General features: G+C 35.4%; 1 protein-coding gene across 5 annotated transcripts in view; it reads right to left on the bottom strand.

The window, feature by feature from the left end:
- Positions 1-10,030: 10,030 nt before the first annotated feature.
- Positions 10,031-26,094, bottom strand: part of aralar1 (calcium-binding mitochondrial carrier protein aralar1) — a 512,566-nt gene continuing 496,502 nt past the window's right edge. For all 5 annotated transcript variants that reach the window (XM_069833569.1, XM_069833572.1, XM_069833571.1 and 2 more), the window contains one exon: positions 10,031-22,514. In XM_069833569.1, the coding sequence (XP_069689670.1) occupies positions 22,346-22,514 (169 nt within the window). In that variant the 3' untranslated portion in view covers positions 10,031-22,345. The remainder of the gene's footprint in view (positions 22,515-26,094) is intronic.

Genomic DNA, 26,094 nt, shown 5'->3' with positions numbered 1-26,094 from the left:
GGTGCTGGATAAACATGCTGAAGAAAACAAGCACATACTCGCGTTAGTGGAATTGCCAGGCTAGAGAACAGAAACAGATAGTTGCCGAAGAGGTTTGACGGACCATGGAAAAAGCGGCAAACAGAATTAAGGACCCCATATACGGGCCCTCTGGAATCAACGCCTCCAGCCAGAGATTCGCCGAGGTTCGACGGTACGACGTCCTGGGCAATATTCCGACGCCAGTTCGAGACTATCGCAGAGCATAATGAGTGGACGCTGGCAGAGAAAACTACTCAATTGCTGGCAGCGCTTCAGGGAGAGGCGTCGGAGATTCTTCACAGCGTCCCGAAAAAGGAGACAGCCACTGAGGTAATGGAGGCCTTGGAGGGACGTTATGGTGACCAACTTGCGGCAGCATTTAGGACCTAACTGAAGACGAAACAGTCAGGCGAGTCCCTACAAGAATTTGCGATGGCGGTATAACGGGCTCATAAGGCCCTCAAGGACCTACCTCCTAACTTCGTCGCTGCAGAGCCGGCCTACACCTTCTACCTACACAAAAACTACTCTTGGCTGAGCACCGCACCATCAACGACGCTCTGGCGGCGACCCTCAGGATGGAGGCGGCCAAGTTGACGGCGAACGTCACGGTACCTCATCGGATTAGGAGCGTCGCGGCGGCCGACGTCAAGGAACGCCAACCGAAGTCACCCGAGTGGCGGAGACGAGGAGTGCCCACCTATTGGTTCTGCGGCGAACCTGACACTTAAGAAGGGACTGTGACCGATTCGGTCACAGACAGGAAAACTAGAAAGGGCCGATGCGAGGAGGGGCACATTGGCGCCGTCATCACCATCCCCTCGACTGATCTTGAAGACGGTTAACAGAAGATGCGACGATGGGCTGATTGCTGACGGATGGATAAGAAGCCGTCCATGCAGAGTATTGATGGACACTTGGGCGTCGTTCACTATTGCCAGGCCAGAAGTCGTGCGTGGCTTACCTGCTGTGCCGATGTGAGCTATGTACTGCTTCAGGCGAGAGCTTGCTCATCCAGAAAGAGGTTTTCCTGGATATCACCTTGGGAAAGAGGAAACTGAAGATGTGGGTGTTCGTCGCCAACATTACTGAAGACGTAATCCTGGAACTCGATGCCATGCGGATTTTCGATGTGACAGTGGACGTCCGGCGCCATATCCTCCGTGTTGGTTAGGACGAAGTGTTCCTGAGGGACGTCGAAATCCAAACCCATGGCCAGCAGACTCACCTTGGAGAATCAAGTGATAATCCCAGCAGGCTGCGAGATGGTGGTGACGGCACGACTGGATGGACAGCCTAAGAGAAACCTGCTCCTCGATTCGCAAATAACTCCGATAGATGGGGTTTATGTGGCCAGATCCTTACTCCCAAACCAGAAGGTGGTACCGGTGAGGGTCCTGAATGTCACCAATCGGGACAAGGAGTCTCTCTCTCTCTCTCTCTCCACAATCTGCAGCATCACTCCAAAATCAAAGTGATCTGAAATCTTAGTTTGATATAGTGAACACATTGGACACATGAACAGCAGATTGAGAGCACATAATAGTACTGTAGTTTGAATAACGAATGTATGTCAACAAGAAATACTTTACTTCATTGTTGGATACACACGTTAACACTTACATAATCACTGATTAACTTTATAATTTCTTTACTGTGTTAACATTAGAAAATAACCTGGCAGACTAGTTTCGAAGTGATATTCTTCACTTTTCAAAGCCTAGTGAAGGTCCCCGGTATCTTCTGATATTGTTGTGATGGGGATTTGTTCATGATTGTGTCGAAAACACGCCAACACAACAGGAAACCAGAAGATAGCGTGGGACCTTCATTAGGCTTTGGACAATGAAGAATATCACTTCGAAACTAGTCAGCCAGGTTATTTTATAATATTAACACTGTCTGCCCATGACAACTGATCTGCTGGTTATGTGGGTTTTCAAACTGTCCTAGCCTAGAAAATTCCATCAATAGATGAGTACATGTGCTTTTGTGGTGCAATTTTAATCTTTTGGAAGAAGAAGAGTAGAATAAACGCAGATTTTGGGTAGATCCATGAAATAAAATATGTGATCCAAATTCGTTCACACATGAACTGAGAAGTGACGAGAAATGTTTAAAAAATTTCACTAGAATGAGTATAGCTACTTTTAATTATGAACTATATTAAATCAATAATGAGTGACAGTACAGAGGAAAGAAGTACACCTACTACAAATTATTATTAGTTACTACTCACCTAGTGCTTTCTTCTCATTTGCAATTTTCTTCCACATTATTACTGTGTTATTGTTTCAATGTGAGATTTACAGAACGAGTTTTTCCTGTGCTAAAACAAATAATTTATCCACATTGAGCTCCATTCTGAATAATGTGCACTACACAACAATAGTATCTATGGCTATTCATGCATGCGCAGTATGCATCAGCTATCAGACATTCTGCTCGCGACTTCTTGTCGTGTCCAATTCTGTGTGCATCACACCATAAGAAATTAATGGGAGTAAAGTACCCTGAGACCAGACAAAATGTTGCATTGCGCATCCGATTCTGTGTGCACCTGGCCTTAGTTTTCAGTGACAAGATGATGTTTCATCTTTGTGTGAAGATGAACTGTCACATTACGCATTTGGGGTACAGAAAATCCTCATGTAGTAGTGGAACATGTCCGTGATTTACGTGTTTGTGCTATTTCTTCTCGCAAAGTATATGAACCACTTTTCTTAGCAAAATCAACTGTTAACAGGGTATCAATTACCTGGACATGCTGAAACTGTAGCTAATGCTACAATTAAGGAAAATAATGAGGACTGCATTTCTCAACAAGACAGAGTCTTGGCACACTTCCATGCAAATGTCCATGATCTCCTGAACGCTTATCTTCCTGGTCGTTGGATTGGGCACACTTCTGACAACTCTCCTAACCCTCTCACATGAACATGAGTCTGTTAATGTTCAGTCAACTGTCCGAAGACAGGTCTGAACATCACAAGTGATACCAACACAGCACCACTTATGAGGCAACTAGGCCAGGAGACAGTGGGGTAGGGTGGCCAGTTACTTTCCCCCTCCATTGCATACATCGCCAATTAGCTACAAATTACACTATAGTGGAACACAGACTTCTGAAGTGTTCCAAGGTCGTACGTAGTTTCGGTCGCTTACTCACCCTCCTCACGAACTTTTCCTTTTGCAAGTTACGCTGTAAAAAATAATCTCGTCAGTCTCCTTGTGCTCATCTCGTCAGTTCATTCTTGATCATCTCAGTTCCTTTAGGTCTGTAGGTCGTTTATAATTTACTAGCGAGCATCTCGTCATTTGTGAAAGGCTTATGAAATAGTGTTGTAGTTTCCCATTAATTGAGCCTAAATGTCATATAAGTGCAGCTCTTAAACACGGTGCTAGTTTCGGCCCAAGACTTTATAATAAAATTACAAACCATTTTCAAAATTTGAAATATTTTAAAATTGAAGCTTTTAAAAAAGAAATTTGTAAAATTATCCATGATATATAATATTAACAAATGTATTTTTTACCTTTTATTTCTGTCGACTATATTCATGTTTTTATTGAATGTCACTGGCTTCTGCCGGATTGTCAATTTATATGAAATGTGTATTTTTCTCTCTCTTCCTCTTTCTTCTTTATTCTTGCTCTTGTGTTATATTTATTGGTTTGAATTAAGTTACTTACTGTATTTAGTAAACTGTCCTTGTAAATTTTATATTATTGACTAAGACCACACCATACACGAGCCTGGCTCTTACAGTAATGGCTAGAATCATTTTTGTTTTATAAATTTAATTTTTATTCACTAGCTAGCTAGTTAAATAAATAAATAAATAAAATAATACGAGATAATCGGCAGAAAGTAACTGATAAGACGATCAGGAGTGATAAATGATTGGGGCGAAAGTGACAAGAGATGATTAAAAAAAATATTTAAGGCAATGGGAAGGAAAATAAAATCTGGGACTATTAGGGTAGAACGACTGACGAGACGGCATGAAGTAACAGATTGCTGAGAACATTTTAATAGGGAAATTACTGAAAGGACAATCAGAACTGAATTAATTTGATCAAAGAAAAATAATGAAGAAATAACAACTATAGGTGAAATGAAGGGAAGAAAAAAATGATTGACGAGAATAATAGGCATAGTAAACTGATTGAAGAGACGATCAGGAGGAAAATTAGATGATGGACGAGACTACGAAACGGAAAATGAATCAAAAGACGGTTAGAAGAACAGAAAGGTGGGCCTGGATCATTATGTAGGGGCTCAATCGCATCAATACAAACATTTTATTAAAATGTTTAAATTAATACCAAAAGCTGTTGCCATAGCATAACTCTTTGAGTTTTATTGTATATGGAAGATATAGTGGATAACTCGCTGCTGGAAACATATTAAACATATTTGTAAACATAAAAAATAACCTCTGTCGTCTGACTACGTATATTAGACTGTAAAGCATACTCAAAGCATAATAGTATTTATTACACACAAATTGTACAATTTTCAGACTCCTTTTTATTTGTTCTGGACACCTGGCTTGGGATCTCACAGAGAGACAGTGATTATGGAACATTGGTGGAATGACAATGATGAGGGGAAATGGAATAATTCCAATTAAAAAACCCTCACGCCCACTTTGTTCACTATCCTGACGGGAATCGAACCCGGGTCGCCACGGTGCAAGGCAGAGAGACTAATCACTTGGCCACAGGTTACTGAATGCTTGAAAAAGTGTATACATACATAAAACAGAATATCACAGCATAAGTTTAGATAACAGTCGGCTATACATATAACACAGAAAAGCACAGCACAAGCTTAGACTAGATACAGAATTTCGGTTTTTATCTTTGCAGTGTAGGAAGTTCAGATTTTTACAGTAGAACTGGTCCACAGCCCATTAGGGTGGCAGGAGGGTGAGTGAGTTTGCAGTAAGAATAAGGGAAAGTGTGTGACCTTGGCAATCATAAATGCTTGTGGACGACTATAAACGAACTTCAGATGCATACAAACAATTACATGAGTCCGATAATCAATATTTAAGGAGCTACAGCTGTTCAAATCATAAGTACAAGCACTGGTGAGCAGAATTTAACAAACAAACAAAAAAACGGAATTAAACGGAATCTTAAAAATACACAGAATTATTATTTAAAAAATACTGTATTAAACAGAAAAAAGTATACCTCAGATGGAAAGGAGATTTTTCTAATATTCTTTTTTTCACTTCAATGCCCTTGCAGCACTTGGCTACAAAAATGTGAATTGCATGTATAAGTAGCATGGCACGGCTGATGAATGCAGCAGCATTGACAATACGGGCGAGTAAAATTGTTCTCTTGTACTTTCGTTTGGTACAAAAGGTAAGCTGCTACTGCACGAAGAAAGTGAGAGGGGAACCATCATGCTGATAATACAATATGTCGCCTCCTCTTGCCATACCAGTACTTCATGTGCCAGTGAAACCCCACTTAGTCTAGATCCCACTGTTTGTTTCAAGATGCAAACAAATTAAAAGCCTGGTTTATAGTAAGACGTATACTTACTTATGGCTTTTAAGGAACTCAGAGGTTCATTGCTGCCCTCACATAAGCCAGCCCTTGGTCCCTATCATGAGCAAGATTAATCCAGTCCCTACCATCATATCCCACCTCCCTCAAATCCATTTTAATATTATCTTCCCATCTACGTCTCGGCCTCCCCAAAGGTCATATTCCCTCCGGCTTCCCAACTAACACTCTATATGCATTTCTGGATTCGCCCATACGTGCTACATGCCCTGTCCATCTCAAACATCTGGATTTAATGTTCCCAATTATGTCAGATGAAGAATACAATGCGTGCAATTCTGCGTTGTGTAACTTTCTCCATTCTCCTGTAACTTCATCCCTCTTAGCCCCAAATATTTTCCTAAGAACCTTATTCTCAAACACCCTTAATCTCTGTTCCTCTCTCAAAGTGAGAGTCCAAATTTCACAACCATACAGAACAACCGGTAATATAACTGTTTCATAAATGATTGGGAGGACAGAAGAAGATGGCAACTAGGATCCAGAAGGTGACTCCTCTCGCTGTGAAGCCGGATATATAAATTCCTACTTTCAGATTTTTTGACAGCAGACTAGATGACAAAAGCTTCTCAACTGAATGAAAACAGGCATTTCCCATATTTATCCTGCGTTTAATTTCCTCCTGAGTGTTATTTATATTTGTTATTGTTGCTCGAAGATATTTGAATTTTTCCACCTCTTCAAAGGATAAATTTCCTATTTTTATATTTCCATTTCGTACAATATTCTGGTCACGAGACATAATCATATACTTTGTCTTTTCGGGATTTACTTCCAAACCTATCTCTTTACTTGCCTCAAGTAGAATTTCCGTGTTTTCCCTATTCGTTTGTGGATTTTCTCCTATCATATTCACGTCATCCGCAAGAAGCTCATGTAACTCATTCAATTCCAAACCCTGTCTGTTATCCTGAACTTTCCTAATGGCATATTCTAGAGCGAAGTTAAAAAGTAAAGGTGATAGTGCATCTCCTTGCTTTAGCCCATAGTGAATTGGAAAAGTATCAGATAGAAATTGGCCTATACGAACTTTGCTGTAAGTTACACTAAGACACATTTTAATTAATCGAACTAGTTTCTTGAGAATACGAAATTCAATAAGGATATTATATAAAACTTCTCTCTTAACCGAGTCATATGCCTTTTTGAAATCTATGAATAACTGATGTACTGTACCCTTATACTCCCATTTTTTCTCCAATATCTGTCGAATACAAAAAATCTGATCAATAGTCGATCTATTACGCCTAAAACCACAGTGATGATCCGTATGACGTATGGACTTCTACAAATAAATAAAAAAACTAATGATAAAATTAGACTTATGTTCATATGACTTTTTTTTGCTCAAAATGAACTATAGCTATAGGACTAAAGTGCAGGTAATATTTCATTAATCACACTGTGTATAATATATACCGATAATATACAGAATGTAACGAAAAAAAGTGAGTCAAACTTCACGTATGGATTCCTTATATGTATAGAAGAAAAATGGTTATATCAACATGGGTCGCAAGTATGATCATAGTGCACTTCAGTAAGTTTGTTTACTGGAATTATTTTGATGCGGTCTGTTTACATTTCCTTAAACGAACTTTCAGAATGTCCACCTCCTACCCGAATACAGGCTGCAGCTCATCTTTTTTAAATCTGAACATGCTCCCAAATTTCTTGCAGTTTTCATTGTCTTGAAAGTCTTGCAGAATCCGCTGATAGAGAGTTCCTTCATTATCCAGAGAGTCAAACACTAACAAAATTAAGAGCCTCCACAGAAAGAAATGCAATGTGTTGAGATCTGGTGAGTGTCGAAGACAAGCATGTTCGGTTCTCGATGAAACGACGAGCTGCGCCCTTTATTCAGGCACGAGGTCAAAATTTTGAACAGTTCCTCTAAAGCCAAGGAAATGTAAACAGAACGCATAATTATTCCAGCGAACAAAGTAGCCTACTGAGCGCACTATGATCATACATGCAAGCCCTACTCAGAAGGCAAGCATTTCTGGACTCATGTTGATATAACCATTTTTTCTTCTATACATATGAAGAATTCATACCTGAAGTTTCGCCAACTTTTTTCGTTACACATGTATATACGAGGGTTGTAAATAAAGTAGTGGCAACATAGACAGTACGCACATATTATTGAACTTACATGGAAAATACATTTACATCCCTTCAACATAATCACCAGCGTGTTTCTATATCTTTTCCCAAATTCGTCGTAACCATTAAATGCCATTAGCAAGGTTATTTCTGTTGATCTCTATGATGGATTGCCCTACTACATCAAGCATTGATGCAATATCTGGAAACCTCTTGAATCTAAGTGATTCTTTTAACCGTGGAAACAAGTCAAAGTTACAAGGACTTATGGCAGGGAATACGGAGGATGTTCCAATACTTCCCAATCCCATCTCTGTAGCAATTCAGCCACAGATCCTGCGACATGACGAGAATTAACATGCATGATGAAAGATGGATTGTCTCTCAGGAAATGTGGTCATTTGCACCGCATAGCTGGACACAGATTGTGTTCGAGAAAATGATGGTAGTACACAGCATTGACATTTTGGTCTTGAGGTACAGCATGGCTAATGATAACACCTTCACTGTCGTATAGCACTATCAGCATGACTTTCACCCTAGAGGGTTCATATCGCACTTTTTTTGGACGTGGTGATCCTTTGTGGTGTCATTCATTAGACTGACGCTTTAGTTAAGGCTCATATGACCATGCCCACATCTCGACAATGCAATACACTGCAGGAATATGTCCCCTTCGTTGTGGTATCTCTATAGGTGGAGTTGAGCTATTGCATATCAGTGCCAATTCTGTGCATCTGTCAGGTTATGAGGAACCCAGCGTGCTGCAATTTTTCTCATGTGGAGGTTTTTCTTTAGGATGTGCCACACAGTTTGATGACAGAGTCCAACCTCGATGGATAATTCTCGTACAGTCCAGCGATGGTCAACGACCCATACAAAATGCAGAGACCCATCTTGTAACCGTCTGATATGGTAGTCCATTGTTGTCACAAGCTTCAAGTAATCCTTGATAACATTGGCGTGCATTTCTACCATGGGCTACCTCGGTTTTTATTCACGATCACTGCTCAAGTTTAGTAAACATGCTTTAGAGCAGTTAAAAATAGTGCTCTACATTTAACCACGCACAATAACATCTGTTGTCAAAGCAATCGGTTCTATCATTCAATACATCGACAATATCTCCAACTACGATCACCAGTTGTCTCATATCGCATGCGAATGTGCATGACCCATTCCCAGCAGTATTGCCACTACTTTATTTACAACCCATGTATTTTTTTTCAATTACTGGTGTATCTGTTATATAACCTTGAATGCATTGCAACCTGTTAGCTTATTATACCTGTACTTGTCTTCATATTTTTTCATCTATGTTCAGAATGCTTTCGAATCTCAACCAAATGCAATCCTGCAGAAATATTAGTCTGCAAGGCATATAATGCACGAGAATCATCTGGAAAGTACAGTTTGCATGGAGACCTCTCATTCAAAGATAGTTATTTTATGTGACACCAAACTACAACAAAGGAACTTTACTTCTTTTCAGTAAAAAGTCATAAAAGGGACGTTTATAACTCGTTAAAAATCCGTCACCTTTGACTGGGTTTGTCCCCACCTGTGGAGTAATGGTTAGCGTGCTGGCCGCGAAACCAGGTGGCCCAGGTTCGATTCCTGGTTGGGGCAAGTTATCTGGTTGAGGTTTTTTCCGGGGTTTTCCCTCAACCCAATGTGAGCAAATACTGGGTACCATCGGTGCTGAACCTCAGATTCATTTCACCGGCATTATCACCTTCATCTCATTCAGATGCTAAATAACCTAAAATGTTGATAAAGCATCGTAAAATAACCTACAAAATTAAAAAAAAATTGCCTGGGTTTGAATTAACGAATTTTAAAACACGCAAATGTTATGGGCAGCTGAATTAGTTACAAATGCGCCTATAAACATTAACAATATGAAGACTCCTTCAAAAATATCCTGAGAATAAGAATAACACATACCAGTACTACAAAAATTGAAATAACCTTTGGACAGTGTTAGATGGACGTAAACTGCAACATTCATTAATTGTTTAGACACCGGCAAGTAGACAAATTTACCTTCTTTTGCTTAGAATATTGGGATTTCGAATTAAACTTATAATTACAATATAGTGTGTGTAATTAGCAGCATTATACTTCCCAGAGATTTCGTTAGCTGAGGTTAAATTTCTACGACGTATTCCACTTTCTCCTGACTATTGGAACCTCTCAGTTTGTTGGTAAATCACGTCAATATACAGATTATGGAAAAACTACGTGTGAGAGGCCTGTTATTGTAATCCACTGCTCCAAAGTACAGAATTGTTATAAAATCAACACTACACACTGAAATCGCAAAATATTATATTTCCATACATTCAGAAGCTCATTCACGCAAATGGCAGTCGTGTTATTCAAACTGTACATTGATACATATGTTTATACAGGCACAAATAAAATTCAATTATACAAATGATTAAGCGCTTTAGTGTTCACAAGACAAATCGTCTCGTAATTTATCAGTGCTTGGACTGAAGTGTCTTTTGCTCAGGCGAACAAAGCATGGATGTGAGATATTTTGTTCGTAATATCTGAGTAATCGTCAACTATTCAGGCCCATAGTCTCATGCCTACATTCATATTTCATATTTTGAAGAATGAACCAAGTTTACCATCATTATGTCTGATGTCAGAAAACCACAATCACTATCTCACTAGAACATCACTGGTGATTATATGTAGAGTGGAAACAGTGAATGCATTCTGTTAGAAATTTCAACTATTAGAGAATTTGTTTAATGGTCCATAAGTAGGCACACTGTATAGGATAAATTTTACTCTCCTTTAGCAAATTTTAGGACAGGGTGGAATAGAATAGAGTAGGAAAAGTTTAAGTTAGGCATGGTTAGATTATATTGGATTAGGGTACGGTAAGATAATGCCTGATTTTAAGCTCACTGTGGGTTGTAACACATTTCGGACAGTGTCTTCTGTGCTCCAATAACAAATTTAACAATTCATTATTCTCATAAAAAAAAACTATTACCAAACTATATGGTAAAATTCGCTTTCAGTACGAATAATTATGGCAGCTGGCAAACATCTTTGGCACACTTTTCTCCTGGACCAATACCACGGCTGAGTTGGCTGCTCTGGCGTTGTATTATTGATCCAGGGGAAAAACGTGCAATAGCTGTTTGCCGGCCACATAATCATTATTCGCATTAAAGCCGAATTTTACCAAATATACTAATATTGCAACCAGTGCATATGTTAAAAACAATTTCAGTACTGATGATGACGACGACAATAATATAATAATAATAATAATAATAATAATAATAATAATAATAATAATAATAATAACAATAATGATAATAGTGGTGGTGGTAGTAGTGATAATGATGATGACAACGATGACAACCTGTCAGATGGGTGAAACTGGTATGAACTGAAAGATTAAATCATACGAATAAAACTATAGAAGAACATTTGGGTACGTTGAAAACATCAGTCAACAGAGTGAGTCAAAAAGAATTCACCATTTTCAAAACTCTTATTCAATAACTCTATTATAAAGTGTCTTAATAATTATAAAAAGCACGTTACATGTCAAAGCACTATTAGAAATTTATTATTAATAGTTGTGATGGGTACAGCTGTTTACATTCAGCTAGCTCACCAGCAACTATCAAGGAGCCAAAACACTGGGTTTCTCATCTGCCAGTCTAGCTTTTGGTTGAGAAGAAGTGCTAACCAATTCTTAAGGCATGTGTATGCTCATTGTCTTATGTTATGCTAAGAACCGTTCTCAGTTCTAAACAAAAAGAAAGATAGAAGACCAAGAGTTTTGGCCTAAGAAAAATTAGACGTAACTGGGCTTTTCTTAAAATAAGTGCAAGAAAATTGTATTCATGTAGTGTTTTAGACCACTGTGTAAATTGCACCTACTCACAAAGCAATAGGTTTTCTAAAACTGAAGTCATACAGAGTAACCATAGCTCATAGTTATCAAATGTTGACACTGTTTCCAGAACTAGTTATTATGCCTAGCTTCTGTAATCAGTGCATGATGAAGTTGCTGAAGAGACTTGGCCGCATTTATTAGCATTGGTCAGGACAACAGACACAGAATCTCCGAAAATTCGCATTAATTTCACTAAGGGCTCCAGATAATGCTAAGGCAGCAGTGTGTTATGCAATCAATAGAAAGAAACTGATAACGCCTGGGTTTCTATTGTTATTTTTCCATGCAACTTATATAAATTCTGCCAGGTATGTAAATTTGATATTGCATCCATTTTTGTAAAAACTAACACTTAAGGAGAGGATAAATATGGTCTTCTTTTATGCAAGACGATGCTAATGCACACACAACCAATCTTTCTATGAGCAAGAAAGAAAAATTTTAGATGGCAGTGTGATTGAGTGAACTTAACTTCTTGAGGTTAAAGGACAAAGCATATGCAAAAAATCCCCACACATCAGGTGAAGTGTAATTTTAAGACTACCAGCAACAAAAATTTGTCAACTGTTAATTATGTGCCAGGCTTGTCTAGATATGGAGGTAATTTTGAAAATTATAATGTAAACTAGAAATCTTCATAATAATATTACGTACTGTCGCGCAATTAATGACAAACAGTCTGCAATTCAACATCAACGAGCAGGGTGTGTAAGTAAACAGAGTTGCCAAGTAATCAGGACTCCCATAGCACGATATAGCTACCATTGGTATAAGAGTAAGTAATATGCAGAAAATAGTAACACTGTGGAAATATCTGTGGCAGTTCGTCAGACCTCGTCAGATCGTGTATTCAAACATAAGCTAGTTATTGGATAATGATTAATGAATTCTTCAAAGATTTTAATTCTTTTTTAGCACTCTGTATGACCTGCATTTCAGTTACGGTAACTTCAATTAAAACAAAATGTTCTTCTACATAACATAGTACAACCATTAATAACCCTACCATTATCCACTACGAAGGTTTCAAATTTCATTTCTCTCTCGAGTCTGTTACTAATTTTACTTGTTTAATGTGAACTCAGTGACGATAATCCAAATTGCACCACTTAATATTTTTAAATATCCCACATCCAGCTTCTGCAAGTAATATCTCCACTGTTGTTATTTTTAGAAACAAATAAATAGATCAAAATTTAACAAATGAACTAATTTAGAGCTAAGGAAGATTGCATATGTACATTTCAATCCCTACAAAGCATTAACTTATAATTACACAATTTCTTTGTACAGAATTGCTCATATAATCAGGATTTCTTTCAAAATAATTAACCACACTACATTTCGACTAATTGTGATAACAGAACAGCGCACAATGCAGGTCAACAACAGTTTAATCAGTGCAGCCCATGTTCATAATGGTCAGTCATCCAAAACTATGATTACACAATTAATAACTACATTGGTTCAAACTTGCCTCTTTTAGTTGCGACGACATCCACCCACCTTCACAAATGACTTCCACTTGAAAACAAAGGATAGTATATAAATCTGTTTCCCATCAATTTGAGAAGAGGAAATGGAAAGATGCAGATGGATCTATGAAGGAAAAGCGTCTTTCTATTCACTTCTGTGCAGTCCAGTTCTGGATAAATAACAATCTACAAGTTTCTATTTGCTTTCATATTATCTACAATGGCCATCGGTGAGTTCTACAGTCTCAATATTTGTTGAACTGCAGAGACATCTCTCTGTAAGAAGGAAAACTCAATGAACAAGAAATTACTGGTATATTTCGCGTGCAGCCCTCTCATTCTAAGGCAACATTCATTTACATGCTGTAAATCTATGACACAGGACAACGAAGTTTACTTTCTTTATGCAAGAAAATATGCTCCACATTTTTATCACCCTCGGCTGGGTTTGAACCAATGAACCTCGAATCTAATGCCGCCATAGCAACCAATAACTATCCAACTTGAATGTCTGCAATTAATACAGCAATATGTAGGTCTACATTACGAATGCCACAATGATTCAGAATTCCAATTTGAACATTATATAATTTTCCAACTTGTAATTAAGCCCTTTTATTTTATGTTTTACGATCTGGTAATCCAAATTCAAGAATATGATACGACATATAATCGAGCATTTAGAAACTGTAAGATCCTACCTCTCCTGAAGAGAGAAGTTAATTGTAGCAATAATGCAGTCATGTTCTTCCAGTCTGCAAGCGCAACTTGAGTAAAGAAAGAGAATGTATTCCTGAAATTTACTGCTATTATTTCTTAATGCAATCCCATTGAAAAAATGTAAAATAACTGATTTGATTAAAAACAATTTAATTGCTGGTTTCAAAATACGATCCACTAACATAATACTTTAAACATAGTCTGCATTTTTTACTTTCTTTCTAATATCTTACAATACATTTTTAAAATCATCAACTGAGTTTTGCTAGATCTTAAAATTTCAGAACTTACTCCTGATACTTACTGAAACATAACTTGCCAGAAATTAAATTTATAAACTCCCTTTTAAGTTTTCCGTCATGTATAAAAAGATTTCTTTAATTTTTTCAAATTAGTCATAGCTATTTGCACCCATATATCTCTTCAATGGATAAAATCAGAGATGTGGTGGCATCATTATTCGCAGACTATAAGAAGTTACTAATGAAAATAAGATGCAAATTAACCAAGAAATTATAAATGAGCAGATATGAGTGATCAAAATTTATATACCAGTAGCTTTAATGTTAGGAATATCAATACTAGCAAATTGCTACATAATTTTGTAGGATATTTTAAGAGCCAGCATAGATTTTCTTTAAAACTTTAAAAATAATATTAGGAGTCATTATGGACTAGTAAACTTTCTGAGCTGCATAATTACCACAGACGTGAACATGTAAAATAAGTAAAATCACAGTTATTATTCTGAAAAAAGATAAGTCATTCCTTGATATGAAGTGTGTCTTTCTCTTCCTTTTTCATTAACTTTCTGTTTATTTTATTGATACATGTAAATTATATAGTCTGATTAGTGTTTACATTGATCTTTGTTAAAATGTCAATACTCTTGAAACAACAACCAATATAGAAAACTTATATAATAAGAGAAAGAATGGACGTATCATTATTTTAATAAAATACTTCATGCCTGGGTAATTTTTCCTGACCATGATGAATTTTGGGCAGCGTAATTAAACATTTCAGCATTTTTGTATTCAATTCCACAATATACAATGAAAATTATTCAGAGACTAAAATTAATATCAACTTACTCAGAATAGTATCAAATAGCTATGAGCAAGTATAAAATTAATTGAAAATAAGTAATTTTGTACAATTTCTTCACTTAAAAGTCAACATCTGAAACTCAACATCCAAAACATTCATCTTAAATTTCATTCGATGGAGAAAATACATATAAAAGCAGGTGGCAACTATCACTAACTCCTCTTCAACAATTATGTACATTTGACTGTCGATAAAGCACTGGACTTGACAATCGCCAATCCTGCCAACATCATATTCACAAACACAGCACACTGATATGATGACATCTTTTCAAAATAATGTTTTGAAATGAGCACACAGTTGCTAGCACCGAGATTTCCTGATTCATTTTCCATCAATAAATTATATTTTTAAACTTCACTTCAAAAACGTTTGAAACAGTTACCTTCATGGTTATTCACTTTTAAACCCCATTCCCTCAAAAGACTCTTTTAACATATAAATATATCTCATTTGAACGATGTAGGAAAAAACATACACTCAACTTTCAAGCTCAGTCCTTGTCTTTCACGCAGCATTCAATCTCATATCTACAAGTTATTTTCTTCTATAAGATAGACGAAACATTGAACTACATTGCAACAAACTAATGCATTGTCCATCAGGTCAAGTGAATACATTTCAGACCAACTGACACATATGACACGAGTAAGAGCCAACAATATAGCATATCTATGAGAAAAAGAGCACAATATCACTTAAACTGTAGTGTTTCCTGTCCATATGATGTTCACACAAACAGTTAACAGACATTTCTCACTAAATCCAAGAGAATGTACAATTTCAATTCAACAAATTTCTCCATTAATGAAGTGATTTCTCTTCAATATTTCGATAATTATTACCTTTTTAATTATAATATCAATAATATTGTTGAAACAAAGTCATAACAACAGTGACTGTTATTTGAGTAGTACAAATGTTACTTAATGATCTTCACAGATAATATTACAATTGGCAAAAACTATGGTGTATTTAAGCAATACAAGTTCAGTAAATAAAAGATTTCTGTAACGTCACTTCTTACTATAATAGTCCAAAAGGCTATATGCTTATTTTATTTTTTAAGTATGTTTGATGAAATATTTATCCCTACTTATAAATTTCACATAGTATTCATATTAAAGGTACAACTCAAAGTTCCTCTTACGCAAAGAGCAAGTAAATGAGTAAACGACAAAATAATTAACATTATGAAAGTGTATACTATTTTTTAATTGTTTGAAAAAATTATCAAGAATATAATACAAAAACTAATTTTCGATAATCTTCATATATATAAGTAGGCAAGCCATCAGCAATATCAACGCAACATAATACCAATACTGAAATTTGAGTCACTTACAAGAATGTTAAGTTTCCAATTTCAGAATGCTTACATTTCAACGATAAAAATAATTATAAGCAGTTACATTTATAAAGAAAATGTAAAAAAATTAAATGATGACAACAATCTCGACTATATAGTACAGCTAATACTTCAAGACTTCCAGTAATGTAACTACAATAATTACGTAATACTGATGTATTGTACAAACTATGATAATAGGAATATCCTGCATACATTTTCATTAATTAAAAGAAGTGGAAAACAGAAGATTATTGATTTATTTTATGAATGGTTCCATTTACTGAACAGAGAAAGTATTTAGCCTATAGTTATAAAGAATAAAAATATGTAGATTTAACTACATTTAAATCCTACATAATTGTGATGTATTTAGAACAGAAAATTTAACAGTTTTAGATGATAAACAGATTAAATTCTAGTTATGATGTATTGAACTGTCCCTTCTACTAGCTTAAGTATACCTTCAAACCATACAATGACTGTACATAATGGCTGGTTCTGCAAAATGATCATGCAAGACAACTTGATGGAAAGAAGTTGATACAACATATTTGGACTCCATTGCAGAGAAATGTTTGTTTTCAGTATTTTAAACTGGCTATTACTGCTTTGGTAGACGGTGTTTAGTTTTAAGCAGTGCAAGTAAAAACAGTCCAACAATAGGAGGAGGAAGAAGAAGAAGAAGAAGAAGAAGAAGAAGAAGAAGAAGAAGATGGAATTCATGTAAAAAGTTTATGATTTAAATATTGCTGGAGAGTTACTGATCAGAGTTGTAGCTTTAGGTAGTGTTAGGGAAACCAAAAGAATTGCAGCAAGGCTCTACATGTATAAGTTTTTATATTTAAGATACATAAGGTTTAAAGTGAGAGCAAAAGTAGACTTAAGTTCTCATAAGGTCTGGCTCACCATATGAGAAAACTTGAGCCACCCCTACACTAATAGGAGGCCCTTGCCCTTAAGGGATTATCTGGGCTCATATCATCATATTACTGCTTTTAGTTCAAGAAACAGTCACTGTATACAAGCAGTCATTATTACTTTAGTTGATACCAACAGTTTTCATTAGATTTGGAAAGAATGTTAATTACACAGCATACCGGTACTATGTTCTTTTATTAGTTTCAATTTATATCTCGTAGCTTTGAATTTGTCTTATTGATATCATTATTCATTTCTGTTTTGAAAGACATAGTCAAATATGCAGTAAAACTCCATCAGTTAGAACCCCCTCGACATACTTCAATATGTTCAGGATTCTTTTAACTTCTGACATTCCTCAACTGAGATAATGTACAGACACAGAAACAAAATTCAGGTGGCCCAAATTTTGTTTCTGGGTCTGTAATTGCTTTTGGAAGAGTTGCATTGGACCTCTTTTCTTATTTACCATTGTTACTTAGTTCATATCATTAACAGATGAAAAGAAATTTGTACTTAAATGATCAGAAAGTTTGCCTTTCTTAGTCAATTAGATAGTTTTAAAATCACGTAAATTGTCAAAATACAATGAACGAAATTTCTAATAGAAATCAAAGCAGTTAAGTTTCCGACAGTATATAACACATATAGTATGTCTCAATCTGCTTTCAACTCAAGTCGCTGGTCAAATATGAGATTCTATTATGTGCCGCAAGATAAGTTGATAAGACTGAGAACTTTCTCGTCAGGCAATGATTGTGTACAATTGATGGAAAGGTGCTAGGAGAAAGAAAGTACCCTACTATGAATTTCACTTTGTCTCCCTACGATTTGAAGCCAAGTTTATAGTATGGAAAGAATGTATGGTTGGTTGGTTTCTAATGCCAAGTGCTTGACAACCAAGTCATTGACCTTTTTCAGTTGGTGTAGGCTTCACTGAAACTCATCTTCAATTCGTGCACTTCCTACAAGTATATCAGTGAGACTGTTACACAGATGACTAACTCTATTGACCAACGAGATTATGAATTGATATCTTCCATCATTTCTCTAAAAAAGGTCTTCCAGATGGACACCGAGAGTAAAGAACGAAATAATGGCGGATCTGGAAACAGAATTTTACATTTATCCACGATAAAAAAAAAGGACTCTTGTGTATGCAATAAATCTACTTCCTCTTACAACAGAAGCCATACATACTTAGGATTCTTTCCACATAAACATCTATTACCTTCAGTCTGAATGAAGTCTGTATACCTTGGAGGACAACATACTGATACTGTATGATTAGGCCGGTAAATAACATTACTCAGTGTTGCAATGTAGCATAAACCACTCGTGAATAATGGTACGGAACTTCTGAACTGGGGTCTCATAAAAGAAACAGACAATACAGTCGTTAGTTCTGTCATAAATTAATTTTATAATTTAAGTCGGGAATAAATGCAATACCAGATGGAAATCACTAATGTATGCCTTATGGCTAATATTATGTTTCATTAATCTTTGTTAAAAGCATACAATTGTCCATATCAGAGAACCTTCACTGAAGGATAAAATGTGATTATCACTTTCATTAGCTCTCAGAAACTTTTGTCAAATTGCAATTTAGTCCAATACATGGAGGTCCAAGATATTTCGTCTAACACATTATAGCGCACAAAGAATTTTTGTCCAGTAACCTATACAGTCCAACTAACTTTCATCCATAAACTTTAACACACAAATAATTAAATGTAAATGCTACAATACTACTAATCATGGTAGTGAATAAAGCTAAAATAATATTGTTGGCACTAATAGGAAAATGTTTATACTAACCATGGTTGTGAACAGAATTAAGGGAACAATTCTGGTGTTCATGTTGAACTTCCAACAACCTACAACAGCTTAATGACAAACGAAGTGTTTTATAACCAGCATGACTCATACAACAGGGATTGTATTGTAGATGCGAGAATCGTGAAATTTACAATGTACAATGCAAAACCAATAACAACATAGAAAATATTATCATGTACAAATGTAATTGGGGTCAAACTTACAACAGCTGGATAATGCTACGATGAAACGTAAAGAGGATTGCAAAGAACGAAAGACATGGCTGGAGGCTCCCCTAATAGAGTTCCCAGTGAAATTCTCGGGTAAGAAGTAGAAGATATAAGCAATGAAGAAGTTCTTGTCAGAATTCCACACAGAAACGAATGATAAATCTTGAACAAAACAGAACAATATCTATAATACCATAGACTTTGACAAGACCAAAGCACCTGATGACCATTTATATGATGGACAAAAAAAGTTTGATAAAAGTTCCTACAACTTTGCATTAATAATGACTCTAGAATTAGTTCAGAAATTACAGAGCATCACAAACGATTTATAATTGAAATACAATCATATTAAGATATTGTTAACCATTCAGCCATTTACATTTGCATTGGCAATATTCCTTATTCATTGATCTGCTTAATCTCCAACAAGGAAAGTGCTCTGACTGTGATCACTTAATTTTGGTGAAAATGTTGTCATAAGTTAATTTACAGTCACCGATTAACATAGCAGAATTCTGTTTCCATATTGAGTAATTCAGCCACTGCAGAATTTTGAAATTGATATATGTCGCTTTTGCACATAAGCTAACACTGAGGCACTTCCCAGTGGTTGCCCTTTTTTTTTTTTAACTTATGTGATGTGTGGAGTAATGACAACAAAGTAAGTGATAGGAGGTATACAGGTTTGTACATATTGGAAACTGTGGTATATCTCACGTTGTTGTCAGTCAGTCAGCTGATTCCAGTGACAGCAATGTAGTTATTAAAACTTGTTTTTTAACAAGAATGTGGTACAAGCATTTTACGTTCAAGATCAAGATGCTGTTGGGTATGTTATAAAAGAACACAAATTAGAGATGACGAGTTATATTATTTGTATCGTATCTTAAAATTCGCTTTTTATGAGAAGTTTTGTTAACATCTTAGAATGAGAAGGTACACATTTGACTTCTTAAAAGTGATGACAGCGATTTGGGAAGAAATGAATAGTGTCCAGTATGGTTTTATTTTTCAATGTACGGTATGCATGTATTCTCATACACTTACTAAGGATATTTTCTTCTTTCTTTTTCTGGAGATGACTTTATATTCGCGTGTTGCATTGCTCTTATTTTCAGGAATCAGTTCCTTGGAAACATATTCATTTTCAGGTTCACTATCAGTAGACATTATTAGATAAATCCAACTTTTACACTTATCTTTTATAGTTGTAATAACATAGGTACTTACGAATGATTTGTCAAGTCCTCTTTACTACTCGTAATATTTTTGCATTTTATAACAAATTCATTTTTCAAAATATGCACTAACAGATTGTATTTAAGCGCATCATGTTCATTATCAGCAATCGATAAGAGCTAAAACTGCTGCCATTCGTGTAACATAATAATTATAAAATAAAGTGTTTTCTACCACTCTATAAATACGCAACTAGTGGTATTTTGAATAGTACCAGTAGGCTATCTATTTAGAATATATAAAGGACAATGTTATTTTGCACGTTCAAAATTGTAAAATTCGCAACACGCTATAATGTTTCTTACACATCACCATAGTAAAGTCGTACTACTATGTACCAGCAAATAGGGATTATAAAGAATGGACACTTCGCGTCGGTACCTTTGATGTAGCCGGACTGATTTCAATGACCTTCAAGCCAGCTAGAGCGTGAGATTCTGCTTTCTCCCTAGAGTTGACGCTGACATCACACCAGCTAGCAGTCGACACAGTGGAAATATAATACATATAATTAATACATCTAGGTACATTATGTACCCAAATAAAATAAATTGGATCCATAAAATAATAAATCCGTCATTAATTGTAATGTCTAGACTCTAGAGTTCCTTTATAATGAGAGTTGAGACGTTGACCTCAACAACAATTGAAATATGTAATGATTTGATAGCACTGAAAATGGAAAAACGAAACTCTTATGAGAAGTAAAACCATATCCCTATATTATATTATATATAAATATTAATAGAATTTGATATATAATTTTATAATGTATTATATTATTTTATAATATAATTTATTATATCTGAAATATAAAAAATTATTATTACAACTAGTTTGTCACTGAGAAATAAGGAAAAGCTGTTAACTTGAATTTATTTGAAGCAAAGCGTTACTGGATTATGCAATAAGGTAGGCGATGTTTGGATCCTGTGTCTCAACTCTATTCTCAAATATTATCTTTGCATATGCTCGATTACACTAGCCTCTAGCACTTGAAAGTGGAACTAAACGTCTGCACACAGAGAAATAAAACACAGGAAAATTCGCTCAGTGTCCATTCTTTATAATCCCTATTCGCTGTATGTACGTGCAAGGTTGGTTCCTTTTCCCACACTGAATGTCTGTATTAAGATGAGCCACACGCAAAAAAATAATTCACCTGAGCATGTGTTATATTTCCCACAAGCAGGACTGGCAGATGACCACCTTAATACTCCTTAAAAATCAAGTGTTAATGGCTCTGGACTGCCTACAGTACAAAATGACAGCTCGGATTCCACGTCATATTATGACTATGATTGGTGATTACTGTACTGATTCTGCATGCAAATCCTGCATATGGTGGGGGATCCGGCATAATTATTTTTTTGTATCTGGTACACCTATAGTTATTTATTGCATTCTTATGATTTTTCGCACAGAAGTGACACATAGCACTTCGCTCTCCTGTTGTTAAGTGACTAAAAAACAAAAGTTATTATTACCATGTCCATCAGCGACTCTAAATTAGCTTATGACAGCATTTTCACCAAAATCTAGCAATTACGGTTTCTTGAAAAAGTAATCGACATGAAACATTCACAACACAAACCATCATAATGGCTCAGGGTTTCAAACGATGTCTACCAGAGCTCAAGCCACTAAGGCACCAAATTGCTAAGATCTCTTGAGCCCATATGTCTGCAAGATGGCTTTTGAAACCTAATATAAAGTGTCACTTGAATCTGAAACGAATTCACTTGGTTTACCAACTGCAGTGACCTGATGTTTTCTAAATGGACAGTGCCTGAATGTCAACTCGCGAGTTGTGATTTATTCTCTTGCCTTACGACGACGCTACCTGAAATTTTGGTAAACACAGTCCAAACTTCGATTCGATGCCAAAGAAGATAGGTAGTGCCACCTGGTAGCCACCAATGTGATCTGGATTTGTCGATTTCATCTCTTCTGCTACACCCGTAGATGGGACATTCAATTCAGAGCCAGTTGGACGCCTGGAATGTTAACACACAATCATGTTACATATTTTAAAATTTTCACAAAATGTCTATGTTATTGAATCTCCTAACCATATTATTATTCTTCCAGCAAATGAGGAACAATTGTTCAGAGAACTTATAATACTTTGGCAATATTTGTAAACAGTACTAATAAAGAAGAAACAAAAAAAAAGTGGCCGTTGTACTGAGTGCTACAGTTATAGAATTACAAAGGTGACCAGATTTTATGAAATAACAATAGACCATCAAGAGTAATAAAGACTGCGAAAGGTGTATTTTCTATGTTTGCATATGCAAAAGTGAAGTATATATAACTCCATCCTTTATATCTATAAAAGTATGAATACATACATGTATATTAAAATGAAAATATTAAGTCTATCTAGTAGCGGGAATAGTTGACTTGCGTCAATTTTTCTCCCAATTCCCATAACGATCTAGCAATTTATTTATTCCTTTGTCACTGTCAAGGTATTTACAGATCATGTGTTTCTCCATATTTTATATTGTTTTGTTTAGAAAATTAGGCGGTCAAGTAACTCAGTTGATAGAACAAATGGTTATGGACTGGAAGGTCCTGGTTTCAATCCCGCATGGTGATGAGATGTTTTCATTGCCAGAACTTCCAGAAAGGCCCAGAGGTTCACTCTATCAAATTAAGTATCGGGTCATTCCCAGGGGTAAAATGCAGTCAGAGCATAATGCTGACCACACTACCTCATTCTAGTATTGAGGTCAAGAAAGCATACAGCACTCTGCATGGCCTCCAGTGCCTCGTGGCGTATAATAGAGGATATCTTTACCTATCTTTATGTCTCATAAATTAGTATAAGTAAATATTCAGCCACACCTTGTGGTCTGTTTTCTCAACTGTGCCAGTCCAGTAATTGTTTGGATATGTATTCATACACCTTTTACTAAATTGTTTTCTTCCTACTATCCTGTCAGCATGATTTTTATGTAAATGTGATCTTCCACCATTTGAAATAGATCCGACATAATAAAATCTGTATAATCTCTCATTTTATATTAGATGACAGATTATTAGTTTACCCAATATTTCCTTAAATAAAACATTTAAAATTATAATTAGTTAATTACCAACAAATCATACTTCACAGGCCAGTTTCGCTAAATTACAATTTAAACTAGGCTACCTACATACATACTTTTAAATACTTAAATACCAGTATAATGTTCGATATAAAACGTATCTCCACATAGTTAATCATTAAAATAATCATAATCATCATCATGTACATAAAAGTCTTTTAAGTAGGCTTTTTTTTTTGGCAGTCTTTAATCTCTCATACTTAATAAAATATACCCTTTCCATTCAGATCAGTACATAAAGAGTTGGAATAGATCCTTACTAAATATATGTAATGTGCTGGAACAGGCCCTTCCTAAATATTTGCAATTTTTTACAACTGTAGATAGTTTAAAGGTGCTGGCAACTTAAAATGAACGCCATGGTGAGAGTATTGCAGCTGTCAAAATCCGAGCTTCATACATCTATTTCTCGAGATAAGTTGACTTTAGTCGCAATGGGTGGAGATAGTGATGTCACGGGTGGCTTGTCTGCCATGTGCCAGTGCTTGTCTTTGTGTTCACCTCACACACAAGTAGTATTGTTTTCAATCACGTCAGAAAGGTGCTGTCAGCTGTGTGTAAAAACTCCACCAGCAATAAGAATGTATCTTTCCATAAATTTCCTAATAGAGACAAACATCTAGTTCGAGTCAAACAGTGGGAAGAGAAAATTAACTGTGTGTAATTTGTCCCACAATTACCAACTCCAATCTTCGTTTCTAATAGACACGATCGATGTTCTTGGAAGATAATAATGATGATGATGATGATGATGATGATGATGATGATGATGTAATAATAATAATAATAATAATAATAATAATAATAATAATAATAATAATAATGGCTTTATTTAACCTGGCAGGGTTAAAAACTGTAGGGCCTTCTCTTTCACTCAATCAGGATTAAAAGTTGCTTACATAGTTGAACAGACAACTATATCGGATTTAAATAATTACATACAGATACGATATGAAGATGTAAAGGACAATAAAAATTATTTTGACACAGAGAAACTGGAATCATTTCATAGCATTATCCTAAAATACAAACCTAAAAGAAGTGATTTTACTAATAATTGAATTGTCACAAGTACCATTTTATTTATTTTGAATTTCAACAATATATAGAGAGAAGAAAAGGGCAGAGAGTCAAAGTTATCTAAGCCTCTAAAAAAATGGGTAGGAGTGCTTACTTACAGCGACAAAACTCAGAACTCATGAATGGCAGATGGAAATTCTCAAAAGTTTAAGCTTGTGGTCGAAGAACAGTCAGCTTTGGAACTAGAGATGACTCATAAACTTGCCAAAATGTATGCCTGTGCCTCGTCTTGCATCAATAGAAAACACGCGTTGTTTTTCAAGATTTGCTGTTGCTTTGCAATGCCAGTTTTCAAAGATATTAATTCCCATCTAAATGTAAATTAATCATACATTGAATGTGTCAAGTTAATAACTAATCATGTATCAAAGAAAAATATATGTAAAAATTAATTTTTGAACCTACAGAATTATCTATGATGGTTAACATTTGTTATTAATAATAAAAAAAGTTCATGAAATTAATTTTTCTCATTAAATTGTATAGGTATACATTTATGTTGCCAACACAATACAACGATTAATTTTGGGGATTTGCCATGTAGTCAAGATCAAAAAGAAGTTATTTCTTGCATATTTGTGAGTGCCATTATTTTTGGATGCCAAAACTATCACAAATTGAAAGAAGCGTAAATTTTGAAGACTACCTGTGACAATTGAGGGGTTCCTATATGAGAATAAATATAGTGATACAATAATTTATTCAAAATAAGTACAAAATCAACATTGCCATCAGACTTTTTGTCTGAGATTTTATGCACAGACAAGAACAGCAATCGCAAAGAATAAGAATAACCTCTCCAGTGTGACAACCCTACTTTTAAAAAGCCTATCGACCTCATGCAAAGAAATTACTAAGTGAGGAATGCTTGGAGGCTCATTTTCAATGTTTATAAAAGGGATACAGTAGAATTGTTCTAATTTGGATCCTTCTTGCTGTGAAAGAAGCCTTTCTGTATCTAGAATATTATTATGACAATAATTCGTGGAGAGGGGGGGGGGAGGGGGAGGAAATCGATTGGCACTTCTTGACTTGGTTATTGACTTAATTTTACACAAAGTTAGTAACTTTAAATGTAAAAATAAATTATGGAAGACTATTTTGTTACTGGAAGACTGTACTTTCAATAAGAGCAATATAGTGTAAAATCTTTAAACGTGTTTAAAAATAAATCGATTATTGTTGAAAGAGAATGAATCAGTAACCTACTAATGCACTACTGAAAATTTCATGGACTAAAAATTTGTAAACAGCAATTAAAAGAAAAATAACTAATAAATTGTTACTAATAATAATCGATTCAAATACGAAGGCATTAAAAATTCCAAAGTGCCTAATCAAAGCACACAATTTCTTTGCTCTCTGTGAGTTTAGTATATAG

Source organism: Periplaneta americana, chromosome 8, assembly GCF_040183065.1.
Source record: "Periplaneta americana isolate PAMFEO1 chromosome 8, P.americana_PAMFEO1_priV1, whole genome shotgun sequence".
Taxonomy (NCBI): domain Eukaryota; kingdom Metazoa; phylum Arthropoda; class Insecta; order Blattodea; family Blattidae; genus Periplaneta; species Periplaneta americana.
Note: the sequence above shows the minus strand (reverse complement) of the source record. Positions and strands in the feature narration are given on the sequence as shown.